Source organism: Sinocyclocheilus rhinocerous, unplaced genomic scaffold, assembly GCF_001515625.1.
Source record: "Sinocyclocheilus rhinocerous isolate Xijiao unplaced genomic scaffold, SAMN03320098_v1.1 scaffold2572, whole genome shotgun sequence".
Taxonomy (NCBI): Eukaryota; Metazoa; Chordata; class Actinopteri; order Cypriniformes; family Cyprinidae; genus Sinocyclocheilus; species Sinocyclocheilus rhinocerous.
In genome coordinates this window covers 33,019-48,577 of record NW_015633224.1, presented here as the reverse complement: position 1 = coordinate 48,577, position 15,559 = coordinate 33,019, and the positions used below count along the sequence as shown (strand labels likewise).

General features: G+C 36.6%; 2 protein-coding genes across 2 annotated transcripts in view; both read right to left on the bottom strand.

Annotated features, from left to right (window-relative positions):
- Positions 1 to 2,877: 2,877 nt before the first annotated feature.
- Positions 2,878 to 10,720, bottom strand: LOC107743968 (proline-rich transmembrane protein 2-like). The gene is made up of 5 exons (XM_016557431.1): positions 10,503 to 10,720; positions 9,118 to 9,410; positions 6,366 to 6,676; positions 5,204 to 5,333; positions 2,878 to 3,617 (listed from the first exon to the last, which is right to left on the bottom strand). The coding sequence occupies exons 2-5, from the start codon at positions 9,344 to 9,346 to the stop codon at positions 3,601 to 3,603; spliced, it is 687 nt and encodes a 228-aa protein (XP_016412917.1). The 5' UTR covers positions 9,347 to 9,410; positions 10,503 to 10,720; the 3' UTR covers positions 2,878 to 3,600.
- Positions 10,721 to 13,052: 2,332 nt separating this feature from the next.
- Positions 13,053 to 15,559, bottom strand: part of LOC107743963 (kinesin-like protein KIF22) — a 17,761-nt gene continuing 15,254 nt past the window's right edge. The window contains exons 6-9 of the mRNA XM_016557426.1: positions 14,210 to 14,298; positions 13,612 to 13,833; positions 13,452 to 13,511; positions 13,053 to 13,325 (exon numbers count right to left, since the gene is read on the bottom strand). Coding sequence (XP_016412912.1) covers positions 13,296 to 13,325; positions 13,452 to 13,511; positions 13,612 to 13,833; positions 14,210 to 14,298 — 401 coding nt within the window. The 3' untranslated portion in view covers positions 13,053 to 13,295. The remainder of the gene's footprint in view (positions 13,326 to 13,451; positions 13,512 to 13,611; positions 13,834 to 14,209; positions 14,299 to 15,559) is intronic.

Sequence of the window (15,559 nt, the reverse complement as noted above, 5' to 3'; positions counted from 1 at the left end):
AGTATTCCTTACATTTTGAAATAGTCAACCATAATAATAACCATTACATATTGTCACTAATTTAAAAAAAACAAAAAAACTGTGATCTTAATATCTGACAATGTGACTTTCTGAAAATAAAATAAATAAATACAAAAAAAAAAAACACGTAGGCCTTTTTTTAATTATTATTTTAGAATGCATTTTTAAAACATCATAAAATTAGTTGCAAAATTCATGCATTTGATGACACAATTTAATCAATTTGAGGGCATTGGCAGCTTTCTACCGTGTTTTCTATAGCCTACCGTCTATCTCTGACTGATTTGCCTAAATGTCAGTCAGTCTAATGAGAAGTCTAATGGCTAATGAGAAGACTGTGAAAGTTTGTTTCTCTAGTGTTGGTTCTGGCAAGGTCAGTGGTGCTGCTGTGCGGGGGATGATGTTTGGGTTTTAGTGCTGCATCTGCACTCAACTGCAATAATCTGCACTAATGACACTGCAGGCTGATGCAGCTGTTTATCACTCACATGAGCACACACACACACAACTCACCCTACAGAAGTAGGGCATGGGCCTCATATTGCTCTGGGTGTACTGTAGAGGGTTTGTTTGAGATTTGGGTGTCGTACAGTTTGGCTCAGGAATCCTCCACACTCTTGCAGCAGTATTCATTTGTGCTTAGTAATGCAACATCCATTTTAGAAATCCAGCTAATCCAGGATTCTGCAAGAGAGGAGGGAAAGAGCTTGAGAAAAGCTTTTTTTGCCCCCATGAGTCTGTCAGGATTTCCAGTTTAATAAATACTGAATGATGGGAGTTGTGTTTAGCACAAACGCAGCTGTGATCTCTGCATCTTAGTGGATGAAGTGAAACTGCAGTTCACACACTGATCTCATTCATCATCGAGTTCAGTGTGCAGATCATTCCGGCAGCGTTAGATATTTGTCATTGTTGCATGCAGCAGATTTAGAGGGTAGAATGCGGTTCCTCATGAAATATCTATCCCCTCCTGGCTGCCTACTACTCCTCATCCCTTGAGACTTTCTCATTCCACCCCTTCACTGTTTGCTTCACTGCATAATGGCGGCCATCTTTTATTTCTTTCACTCGCTCTCACATTCTGACCTTCTGTTTGTTCTTTCATAAAACATAAATATAAAACATCTATCTATCAGTGTTGGGTCGGAGTCCACCTTGTTATCTATCTATGTCGGTTAGTCTATCTAAATGGAAAGGAAAGGACGTGACGTGAGGTCAAGTATGGTGTCCCATACGCGGGATTTGTGCTCTGTACACACACACACACACACACATACATACACGCACACACACTCACTCTCACACACACACACACGCACACGCACACACACACACATATACAGACACGTTGTGTTTTCATGTTTTATGGGTGGTTTTTATACTGTACAAACTGTATCCTTATGTCTCTATGTCAGTCTATCTATCTATCTATCCTTATGTCTGTATGTCTCTATGTCAGTTAGTCTATCTATCTATCTGATTTTTGTATGTTTGTTTTTTTATGTTTGTTCCTTGTGGATTTCAAATGCAGCAATTCTAAGCAAGGATTTGAATCATTAGTAAATAAAAGTGACCTTTAAAAGTCAAAGTTTCTGTGCTCTTCTTCTCCTGTCTGAGAAGCAATATATATACAGCCCTATATATAACTCAGTTTTTACAGTTTTCTCCATGCTGTCTTCAGTATGTCCAGTCTAATTCTCACGTCTCACACACCTGAACAGAGGCAGATAGTATCCCTGGCAACAGAAGCTTCAAACTTAGTCCCACTAATAACTGAGGACAAAGAACAATCCAGCAATCAGACAACAGAGAGAATTCACAGCTGTTTCACATCCTTTATTCGGTTTCCCTGCGGAGGATACATAGAGGGAAAGAGTGCTTCTTACAAACCCATCAAAATATTTGAGAAAGAAGGGTGCATGCAAAAATAAGTACACAATGTTTGTAATAGCTAAATATTACATAGGTTCCAGCTCTTTATCATTCTATCAGGGTGGATTGAAACAAGAATGTATATGTATTCTCGTGTGCCAAAAGGGTATTAGGAAAAATAAAGGGATGTATTATAAACCGTTTTTAAAAAAAGATATAAAGAAATGCATGGATTTAACCAACTGGACCTACCATAAATATAATCATCACGTATCACAAGTTTTCTAATATAGCATACGCAGTACCATTTGAATCTAAACAGAAGTGAAATGCACAAAAGCTACATCCATTCACAACCAGAGAATGATGACATCACTGCGCCTCGTTACAAGCCCATTGTCCCACAAGTCAAAATCTTACATTCCTCTTTATATACAATTCAAAACCTACAGCAGTAAAATCCCCATGAGCTCGACAGTATTACCAGCCAAATGTCCCATTTGGATCTACAGGACGGGTTCATTAACACAACGTCTAATTAATACAATATTGCAAAATTCGGTTGTGATTCGGCTACATTTATCTACAGATATTTCAAATTACAGTGTATATAAATAACCCAACAACACAGATCAATACAAAGGTTTGCAGCAGACACAGTGTGTTTTTATAAAGATTATAATTTCCAGAAACACTTTTACGATGTGATGAAAATCCATTTTGCCTGTGAGTGCTTGCATATTGCTTCATCAAAATATGGTTGTCCAAAACACAGTTTTAGGGTTGTTAGCTATATTTTGTGCAAGCACGACTACACATGCATCACGTTCAAGAACAGTCCAATTTTCTGGAGAAAAAGACAAATGAAAAGAAAGAAAGAATGAAAGAAAAAAAAAAAGAAAGATTTGATTGTCATTTGAAAAAGTTAAATGAAAAATAAAGAATAATTACTAACAGTATCATGATATAAAATTCCAAATGTCTGATGGCAGAAAATAAATCTATTTTTCCCCCCCTTTTTTAAAATGTAGAGTATACAAGGACATGAAATAAAAAAAGATAACTCTTGTTACTAAGATACAGTATCTCTGCTCTTTACTCACAGGTGATCTTCTCATAAAATGGTTCTCTGAAGTTTTAAAACTAACCAAATGTTGTCAACATGGTAAATCAAGTGTGTCTCTAATATAAGGACGTGATCACGACTGAGGAGATCCACTTCATCTCATGTGAGCCACTTGACAATCTTCAGAGCAATTGACGTGTGATTCTCATCGGTAGCAATAATCTGACAAACCCATGTCTGTATATTGGTTTGGCTTGTTTTCTGCTTCTGGAGAAGGAAAAATACTTTAAATCCTCAACGAGTGTGTATGAGCGCAGCTAGTCTTTACAGAGCGTGAGCTAGAGTTTAGGTGTGAGAGACTCCAACAGCCTCGGAGTAAGTGTCAAGGAAACAAACGCAAGAGTAAAACTCTTTTACTCTTTACTCATTGATGTGAGAGACTTCAGTGAAGTATCTGTTTGAAGGATGGCATGTTGGTGGTGCAGATTCCCAAGGGTTCTCTCAGAGAGCAATGTCATCCGATTATCGATTGCTGTCTACGTTGCGATTTCCGTCACAGCAGCAGTGGGGCAAAACAAATGGGCCGTGGTGTTCGGGTCAGTGGTCTGATGTGAAGCTGGATTTTGTGGCACGCTCAACCCTCAGGATTTCACATTAACTGCAAGTCACAGATAAATCATGTTATTAGAGTAAAAAAAAAAAAACTCACAAAACTGTACACTACACTCATTTATTGTCTTATATTTGAGCTCCTTCTTTGTCTAGATTCCAGCTCTGCTCACTTTTATAAATTGCATTCTGGGATGCTTTTTAACCGTATTAAAGGACTAAAAGCACTTGTTGATGCTTTTCCTGCACTAACTGCTCCATTAAAACTTTACACTACCATTCAAATGTTTGGGGGTCGGAAAGATTTTTGAATGTTTTTGAAATAAGTCTCTTATGCTCACCAAGGCTGCATTTAATTGATAAAAAAACCTGCTAATATTGTGAAATATTTTTGCAATTTAAAATGACTGTTTTCTATTTGAATATATTTTCAAATGTAATTTATACCTGCGATGCAAAGCTGAATTTTCAGCATCATTACTCCAGTCTTCAGTGTCACATGATCCTTCAGAAATCATTCTAATATGATGATTTGCTGAAACATTTCTTATTATTATCACTGTTTAAACCAGTTGTGCTGCCTAATATTTTTGGGGATAATTTTTTTTCAGGATTTTTTTTTTATGAATAGAAAATTAAACAGAATTTGATTGAAATATATTTGAAATATATATTTATTTATTTTATTCATATACATATATATATACACACACACACACACCAGAAAGTAATAAATTACTCTGAGCTTTTTTCCCATTGCTTTTTATTGACTCATAATCCAATCAATTCCCAATGGATTAAATTCACTCCTTTCCTTTTTTTTTTTTTTTACTAAATGTGCTATTCACTCTGAAATATGTCACATAATGGAAGTAAATGGGTTGTATGAATAGAAAATTAAACAGAATTTGATTGAAATATATTTGAAAAATATATTTATTTATTTTATTCATATACATATATATATACACACACACACACACCAGAAAGTAATAAATTACTCTGAGCTTTTTTCCCATTGCTTTTTATTGACTCATAATCCAATCAATTCCCAATGGATTAAATTCCTCCCTTTCTTTTTTTTTTTTTTTTTACTAAATGTGCTATTCACTCTGAAATATGTCACATAATGGAAGTAAATGGGTTGCGAGAGCCGTTTCATTGATGTTAAATCAGGGGAGAGATTAGATTGGATTCTGTTGATGTTTGTGTTCCATTAATGTTTCATATAATAGTGTAAAACATTGGTCTGTCACTAGATCAATCTGTTGTGTCATTTGTAATTCATTCATAATTTATTATTCAAGTAATTAAATGCAATCCGTGTAAATGTCTTCTAATAACCCACAGCTTTGTAGAACACTTTTCCCAACCGTAGAAGAAAAGGCTGAATGTCCATTGGGGAAAAGTAGCAGTATTTAAACACTTCAAAAGAACAGCAAAAGAAAGAAAATCTCCAGCCACAAAGGATTCTCTGCTTCCTGACCTACTTAGATGTCCTATGTATAGAGTAGAGTTATGATTCAGATAATCCGTTCTGCATAAATATCCAGCACTGAGAAGCATATTTCGTGTGTGACTACGAAGAGGAGAAAGTCCCATGAGGCTCGGGTGAAGAGGTTAGAGACGGCTTACTTGACAGATTCACGGCGCATGCTACGATGATGACGGCTCCTCCCACCAGAGAGACCACAGAGAGCAGCTTGGCCACGCGACCCAGTCGTCTCGCTCCGTCTATGTTCCCCTGCTCTAGACTGTTCCGCGACTAACAGAACATGACAGTGAGATCTGAGCTTCCATTAAAGTCAGAAGCATTTTACATATTCAACACTGTAACACACAATGAAAAATTCAGTCTGTTATGCTGAGGGAAAAAAAGATTTTGCATATCCATTTGATATTTCGAATTTTTGAATCAAGCAGGTACTGGCCCACTCCGCAGCGGTTCCTACCAGAATCAGTCTGAATATACTGTAAAAACTTATTATAGGCGTACCGTAGTGATTCAGGAGAAGCCAAAAACACGGTTTGGAAAGTGGATTCATGATGTACTCGCTCATTTTATAAATTTTGAACACGTTTGAAAGTTACGGACTGCAGCTTTAACTAAAATGAAAAAATTTTCATTGATTTAACTAAAAAAATCATTTAAATAAAGTGTAGAAACATTTCATTGGGTTTATCTAGCTGTACTTAAATAACTAAAACAAAAATGACTAAAACTTTACCTAAAATTAAAATGAAATGTATATATTTATAATTCATAATTATTATTTATAATTCAAAAAAATGAATGATACTAAAGTTTGATAAAATGCAAGCTCTTATGACCATATTTTCTATCCGTATGTTTTATCATCATTAAAATGTGTATATTTGCTAACTGGCTGGGAACAGACCAAAAATAAAAACAAACAAACAAATAAATAAATCATAAATAAAATCTATATTTTATTATATCAATTATATAATATATTATTTCTTATATCATTATATATTATATATCATCAATATATATTATTATATTTTTATAAATATTTACATAATGTATATTAACACAGTGTTTGCTAGTCATTGTTAAAATTATATATATGAAAAGTATATTAGGGACACAAATGACATCCTGCACTCTCAGAAAAAAAAGGTACAAAAGCTGTCACTGGGGTGGTACCTTTTCAAAAGACACACATTTGTACCTAACGAGTCCATATTGGTACCTTAAAGGTACATCTAAAGTAGTCTGTGTGTCTTTTCTGTGCGTAGATAGAATAACTCAAAGGGCCCAAGCTCTACATACCATGATGGAGTAAACAAATCCCACAATGTTGACTGGCCAGACAGGGCAGAAGCAGGCGATGATGGCGAGGATGAGGTAGTCTTTGGGTTTGGAGCGGTCCATCGGGGGGTTGGTGGCGATGCTGGAGTGGCGTGAAATCGAGGGCCGCGGGGAGAACGCTGTGTAGGCGATGGAGCTGGAGCGGCTGCCCATCCGGGTGCGGCCCACATGTGGATGGTGTGAATGAGGGAGAGAATGATGCCGGCGAGGAGGAGACGAGAGAATGGGTTTGGAGGCAGCAGCATCATTCGGGGATGAACAAATCCTATCGGCTGCCAAAAGAAAGAGAGGATGTGAGCAGACAAAATACTAATTTAATTAGTCACTTAGCAAGGTCTTACAGAATTCACACAGTACTAAGTCAAACGTTTGGAAAAATACTGATTTTTTATGTTTTTGAAAGAATTATGATCTTATGCTCAACAAGGCTGTATTTATTTGATCAAAAAATATAGTAATGTGTGAAATATCTTTACTATTTAAAACAACTGCTTTCTATTTGAATATAAATTTTAGTTTGGAAAAATACTGATTTTTTATGTTTTTGAAAGAATTATGATCTTATGCTCAACAAGGCTGTATTTATTTTGATCAAAAAATATAGTAATGTGTGAAATATCTTTACTATTTAAAACAACTGCTTTCTATTTGAATATAAATTTTGTAACGTAATTTCATTCCTGTGGTGCAAAGCTGAATTTTCAGCATCATTACTCCAGTCTTCAGTGTCACATGATCCTTCAGAAATCATTATCATATACTAATTTGCTGAAACATTTCTGATTATTATCAATGTTAAAGAAAAGAAATACTTTACTATTTAAAACAACTGCTTTCTATTTGAATATAAATTTTATAACGTAATTTCATTCCTGTGGTGCAAAGCTGAATTTTCAGCATCATTACTCCAGTCTTCAGTGTCACATGATCCTTCAGAAATCATTATCATATGCTGATTTGCTGAAACATTTCTGATTATTATCAATGTTAAAAAAAAGAAAAGAAATACATTTATTTAGCAAGGATGCATTAAATTGATCAAACGTGAAAGTAAAGACATTTATAATGTTACAAAAGATTTATATTTTAAATAAATGCTGTTCTTTTGAACTTTCTATTCATCACAGAAGACTGAAGAAAAGGTCAAACAAATAAATATTTAAAAATGATCAAGCATTACTTATAAGAACAATTATTAATAATTGAACATCAATAATTATTTAACATCCGCACATTATGAATGATTTCTGAAGGATCATGTGACACTGAAAACTGGAGCAAAGATGCAGACATTTCTTTGATCACAGGAATTAATTCGATTTTAAGAATTCAATGAATGCAGTTTTGGTGAGCAAAGAGTCTTTTCCACAAAAATATGAAGCAATATTACTAAAAAATAATAATGTTTCCAAACATCTGACCAGCAGTATATAATAAAACATTTATTTTATATAATGTGCACATTTATTCAAATAATCCCTGACAGACTATAATTTTCTCTTTTTTCTAGCTGTCTGTTATCATTATTGTTTGCCTCACCATGTTTTCCTCCAAATGTGATGCTGATAGAAACGCCGGATGGCGTGCTCTTGAAACCTACTTTAATTAAACAGCCACCAATGCAATTAGTTCACTAATCTCTGTCATGCCTTTCAGCCCCTCCTGCCAGGAAGCCCCTTTGGCAATTTTAATTAGGATGCACAACTTTAATTTAATTAAGAGTATTTACGATACACTCAGCGACTGTAAAATAAGGGAAATAAAATATCTCCCTCTTAACCTCAAACGAACTGATTAGAGCATCATCGAGCCACAATAAATAACAAAGCGGTCATGGGTTGTTGAGCTCGTCCACTGCCAGCTCTCAATCATTCAGTGGTTAGTAACAAAGAAATGCCCCTCAGAAGAGCCTGTGCATTATTTACAATGATCGGATTTACTCTGCGGCAAACAATGCTGCTAGGAAGTGCTTTCTGAATTAATCATTTTCACTTTTAGCTTTTAAAGCTATTTGCTTATAAAATCCTGAAAGAACGCATCATATAATTATATATACATACACAAACACAAAATAAAAAATAGATACAATTGATAAAAGTAAACTTAAAACTGAAGTGAAAAAAAATACTGTACATGTGTGTGTGTAACAAAATTTACATTTTGTAATGTAATTACAATTAACAATTAAATTAATAAAATTTCACCAAGGGGATAAATAAAGTTACTAACTAATATATATATATATATATATATATGATGTGTTTTAGGCTTTTTAATATATATATAAAAAGCTTAAAAGCACATAATAGATTTATTAAAACAAACTAAAATTAACATAATACATAAAAATAAAAAAAGCTCATTCAAATTATACAAATAATACTAAACACCAATTTGGTTTTATATACTTAGTTTTACAGTCATTTAAGTCTTTTTTTCCCCAAACTTTAGTCTTTGTAGCTGTAGTTTTTGAGCTCTGAAAACACTCACTTCATCTCCATTGTTTGCCTGTTTAATTACATGCCATTTTTAAAGTCATTATCCTGATTGCTGTATGCAAATGACTGTAGTGTGATTGGCATAGCAGGACCTGAAAGTCCCCAACATTTTCTTCCTGGAGACGAAGCAGATGCTTTCATATCAATTATTCTTATCCCTCCTCCCTCATAAACCCCTCCCAGAATGACATATTATTGATGAATTGATGAACTACCACTCTCGGCTTTCTCCTTGACCATAACGGTGACCTCTCCCGAGCGCCGCGCCTCCTCATTGGACTGCTGGGGGAAAGCGAGGGGGCGCAGACATGGGAAGGAGTCCGATCCGACCCCGGTGGTCCCCGGCTGGTATGTCACAGGGCCCGGGGTCTGGCAGCTCATCGGCTCTCCGTCTTGGGTACAAACCGGAGAGCCCAAGGATGCCTGATGGTACTCGGTTTCCATAGAGACGGCAGAGGGTGCGAATGTGGCCAGCGCTGCGTTGATGTTCAGATGGCGTCCCGTGTGGCTAAAAACAGAAGAAAAATAGTGAGATTTATGTGCACAGGGGATGAATCTCATTACCATCCGCGGTGAGCGCACAGAAATACATGTTGAGATGCAAACTCACACTCCAGCACATGGTGTCATCAACACACACATCACATCCCTCCCAATTCAGCATCCCAGAGCTATTTTTTCCCCCACAAACACAACTCATCTGCTTTGTTAGAAGATCATTTTATCATAGCAATGGTTTGTTCATTAACAGGCATGCTTGTTTATCTCATTTTAACCTCTTAACCTAGATATGTAGGTCATGAAACTGACCTCGATTACAGACATAGATGTTATAACATTCATTTTTTCAGCAGAATTAATAAAGATTCTATTAATCGATTGTAATATACTTAACATCATATTTATTCAACTATTAAAGTCTGTAAAAAACGGCCTAATGTAGCTACCGTGATAAAATGAAGGAATTTCCCGCCTATTGTTTTGTTTTCTCTCCCTCTTCTTTTCTTCTCAGGTGTTTTACCCTGTTTTGAATAGTGTTGTGTTTTAGGTTTGAAGAAAACGTCGGTAAACTTGACGGAAAAAGAGGTAATTTTCTGCTAGGACATTACTCGTTTTTCTTTATTCTCGTTTTACTAATAAAAGGGTTAAATTTGATAATTAAACAAACGAAAAAACGTAACATTTTTACGGTAAATACCGTATGTGGGAACATATGGTGTCAGTCAATAATAAGCACTGGATTCTCTCACGAATACATGCGCGGAGAACATGAGGGCAAATAGACAAAGCCGTGGGGAAAATAAGAGACATATGGAGGGAGAGAGGAAAAGAGAGTGTACAAAACATAATTTAGTCCGTACTTCATATATAAGCTACGCTATAATGACGAATTTAGAGATTAATTAATAACGATGCACAGCGTAAAGCTGTTCTTTGTCCTCATGCATCCAATAACACAGGTACAATTCACCTATCCAGGTCGGGACGCCCTTTGTTTCCTCATAAAACAAAGGACTGTGTCTCCCATAGACATTCAAAATCATTCAGACGTTTATTAGTACACGTATCATACATATACATAAATAAACAGCCAACTTACACCGCGCGATTCCAGCCAGTGTGCGCTTGTTTTCGCACGTACGCTGTTAGTCCATTTGCATAAACAGTATCTCAGACGATTCTAATGAAAATTCGATATTCCGGCGTGTGGCATTTAAACGTGCATTAAAAAGAAAAATAACGCGGTGGTGTGGTCGGGGATGCTGGGATCATCACTGGCTGCAGGCTCACACTCACTGGACAGGAGGAGGACACGGGAGGAGAGTAAAACAGCGTGAGAAGATGAGTAAACTACATCAACTGCGCGCACTGGAAAAACCTGTGACGAGAAAAACAAACAAAACACGAGTGACAGCCTCATTGTGAAGGCTGACCATGATAATAGCTACACGATACAATTGACAAGCATTTTAGCAAATTTCAAATGCTCTGCTGTGATCTGATCTAGGCCACAAGATTTATTCAGAACTAATTTTCCTATAGCAGAAGCTACTTCCTCAGCCTTGATAACCTCATTATTAAAAGACACATTCCCAATAATGAAATCGTCACTTTTAACACAATTGAATAGGTCACTATAATGCTTTCTCCAAAGATCTGCAATATTTTCAGATCCAGTAACCCCTTCAACACTAGAAGGCAGAGGAATTTTACTAGCATTCATGACTCGAACTTCTTTCCAGAAATCTTGTATATCATTTTGTAATAATTTCTTAGCCAAAGAATTAGCTCTGAGAGTATGTTCGCTCCTTTTCATTACATTATTACTCAGTAAGAATGTAACAGATACAATGAAAAAGAAAGTAGTAATTTTGGCAATAAACTAAATTTCTCAAGAGCAATTTTTGAAGGGGACACACGCACTAGAAATACCTGTGACGAGAAAAACAAACAAACACGAGTGACAGCCTCATTGTGAAGGCTGACCATGATAATAGCTACACGATACAATTGACAAGCATTTCCACAAAATAAGTAAGCTACGCATTATTACTCAGTAAGAATGTAACAGATACACTGAAAAAGAAAGTAGTAATTTTGGCAATAAACTAAATTTCTCAAGAGCAATTTTTGAAGGGGACACATATAATACAGCTAAAATTGTACTTGTAAGGATATGTATACACAGAGGAAAGCCTTACTACTATTAGTGCAGCAGGGAGACAAATTAGACAAATTCAAGCTGTTGTGGTCGTGCCGAGACAGCGCTCGTGTCCGTTGTATCCGCCACATGGTTGCCAAGTCCGCGGTGTTCCTGTGGAATTGGGCTACTTTATCACTGTTGCCGCGGGTTGAAGCGACCCCAATAACGTGTATTTTAGCCCCCGGAATGCGATTTTTACCAGGGGACCTCCTCAAAACGCGGTTAGTTTGGGAAAGTTTTGGGTAGCAATTGGGAAGGTTTTGTTGTAGAAAACCTGGCAACCCTTTTTGTCAAGCAGGTAACGTTATTATTGCTAACATAGCGGACTCATTGAAAAATACATTGGCATCATCTGTATTAAAGAGAAAATAATCACTTCATCCGATGTTTAAGTGAATAAAATCGCCTTGACAGCCTTACTTATTGGAGTTCCACAACTATTTGACTTTGTTAGCGACTCATCGAAAAATACATTGGCATCATCTGTATTAAAGAGAAAATAATCACTTCATCCGATGTTTAAGTGAATAAAATCGCCTTGACAGCCTTACTTATTGGAGTTCCACAACTATTTGGCTTTGTTCTCTCTCACTGGACTCGTGTGTGTGTGTGTGCATGTAGGTGATGTAAAAGAGGAAAGCAGGCATTTGGACCAAAGCACTGTGAGGCAATGGAGGGGAGACTCAAAATGTTTCTAAACTGAAAACGCATTTTTGCCCCGTTTGCGTTGTTTTAGCACTTACACAATTATTTAAAGTATAAAACATTATTTATTGGTATGTTAGGGCGGGGGACAACCCTCAGATAGAGACAGATTCCCTAGTGTGCACAGGGTTCAGCCAATGGGCAAGCCATTATCACAAAAAGCTGACATTTAAAAGGATATAATGATATTAAATGCTAAAATGTTTTGTGTCGACATACAGTAATATTTGAGCATAATTATGAAATGTCATATTTTTGTTTTGTCTTTTGGAAGTTTCATTTCAAAATAGTCATTTGAAGAAATCCTTCCAAATTTTTCAAAACACTAATTTGTTAACCTAACACACATTTGGCTTCAAAATTGTCTTGGTCTGAATGGATGCCTCTGAATACTAAAATCGTAAATCTGGCTAGCAGCATGCACCTGCGCAAAGCCTAATTTGGCATTAAGAAACTGTCAAGGTTTACTAAAGATGCGCAATGAAAAATTAGCGATGAAAAGGCATATACATTTTTGACTTACTGCATATGCATTCATAGAAGTTTAACTTTCAGACAGATAATTATAGGAGAGTAACTGACATCATCAGGCAGATCTCTGTAAAAGGATGTTTTTGAGAACAAATGATTTAGTTGTTCACCTCAAGTGGTTTATAAAACTAACCATTTCAAGTATTACACCCAATTAACCATCTGGCGGAAAAAAACCCTCAGAGAGCTTCTTTATGTGATGGTGGCATTTATTTGGTGCCACGATTAATGATCAGTTCATTTAAAGAAAAAAAAAGTTAAATACTAAAAAGGCAAAATAGCATGCCGAAATGATAGAAAACATGGAAAAAGCAGTCAAGTATACACAGAAGCTTGTACAAAAAAACAAAAACAACCCTGTACAAAATGTTACACTCAAAATGTGTAAAAACATCTTAAAAACAAATCACAAGTGTTCAAACGCTCCTCTTCAGACACAGTGGCTCGTACGCTTCACTTTCCCATACTGCTGAGAATATTGGCCTGTGAGGGGAAAAAGAAAGCATGTGACTCAAGGGAAATCTTCTAAATCACATTCTAGTGTGCTTCTCTCCTGACACATTATTAAAGATCCATAGCAGGCAGACATTACTGACACAAACCACAAACCTTTATGAAAGAGGAGAAACGTTTAGCTGTAATGCCTTCGATTTTCTTCAGGTCTTCCAACTACAAACAAAGAAAAAAAATAAAATTTGAAAACTAAATATTAATTGAGCCTCTCCATGTCAGAGTTTCACACATCACAGGGGAAGAGCCAAACTTATACCCATGTGAAGTCCCCATGAATCTCTCTCCAGCCCATGATCAGTTTGGCTTTCTTGTCTCCGATCAGCTGCAGGCTCTTGAGATCCTTCAGAGAGCCGGAGTTCAGCGTCTGCAGGATCTTCTTCCTGGACTGCTCTAGTAATGCCGAATCCAGATGGGACTCCCAGTTGACGTCATCAGCAGAGGGACGATCCACACCTCCGTTCTCCTTCCCCTCACACACCTTACCAGAAGAAAACCTCATTTAATCTTCATGTCAAGCGCCAAAGTAACATCTCAGTTACGGTCAACAAGTGCAAAATATACCATTGCTTGACAGCTTTTAATGAAACCTGAGAAATCTATGTCTCTCCATTAAGTTAATTCACCCAAAACTTGCCAAAACATGCTTCACAAAGTTCATAAAGACATTCTTAAAAAAATGATGTGTAGTTATTAAGCTGGATGCACAGAAAACTTCAGCCATCTACTGGCCTTTACGGTCATTACATGATTTTAAACTGACATGAACTGCAATTTCCCAAATCTCCTGGGCGGCACAATGTTAATTATTGTTGTACATTGTAAAACATGTAAAGAACAACCAGCTGCACACTGACCTCAGTTTGGATACGTTTCTTCTTTTTATCCAAGAATTGTGAGGGTTTACACACCACAGCGCACTGCTGCAAGGGCTGCACCTGAGAAACTGAGATGTGTTTGGACAGGAAAAAAACAGCTCCTTATTTACCAAATACTACAGTCTGAAATGTAGTGCTTAAAGAAATTGTTCACCCAAAAATAAAAATTTGCTGAACATGTACTCAACCTCAGGCCATCCAAGATGGGTTTGTTTCTTTATCAGAACAGATTTGGAGAAATTACATCATTTGCTTACTCTGCAGTAAATGGGTGCCGTCAGAATGAGAGTAAAATACATCACAATCCACAAGTAATCCACACCACTCCAGTCCATCGATTAACATCTTGAAGTGAAAAGCTGCATCTTTGCAAGAAACAAATCCATCAAGGTGTTTGAACTTTATACTGTTGCTTATGGACAAAATATGGAGTCCATAATATTGCTTTTTCCAGTGAAAAAGTCCATCCACTGTTGTCCTCGCATCAAAATCCACTAACATATTGGTTTAGAATTGTTTTTGCTTGTAGACTGTGCTTGATCTATGTATATTTCTCTCCTGATTCAACTATTTTTTCACTGTATTTTAGCTGTAAGCAAAAATTTGATGTTAAAAACATTGTGGTGGATTTGTTTCTTACAAACATGCAGCTTTTCACTTCACAAGATGTTAACTGAACGACTGGAGTGGTGTGGGTTACCTGTGGATTATTGTGATGTTTTTATCTGCTGTTTGGACTCTCATTCTGACGGCACCCATTCACTGCAGAGGATCCATTGGTGAACAAGTGATGTCGTGCTAAATTTCTCCAAATCTGTTCTGATGAACAAAAACTCATCTACATCTTGAATGGCCTGAGGGCAAGTACATTTTCAGAAAATTCCAGACTAAGTTTAGATTTTCAGGAAATGCACTCTTAAAGGGTTAGTTCACCCAAAAATGAAAATTAGCCCATAAATTACTCACCCTCAAGGCATCCTAGGTGTATATGACTTTTTTCTTTAAGACAAATCCAATTGGAGTTATATTAAAAATTGTCCTTGCTTTTCCAAGCTTTATAATGGCACTAGGCGGGTGTTTTTTTTCTCTCAACAGTCCAAAAGTCGTCAAAGAAAGCGCATCCATCCATAATAAAACGTGCTTTACACGCAGAGGTCGAAACTTTGAACAGCCATATCTCCGTAAAGGCGCGGTGAATCCGCACCAAATTCGGGGATCCCTTCAGATCGAGGAACCCTCCCGAACGCGAATCGAGTGTACGTCTCGAGGCTCTCTTTCGAATGAGACCACCCCCGCGTCGATAGCCCCCGGGGTTCGGGAGTTACGGGC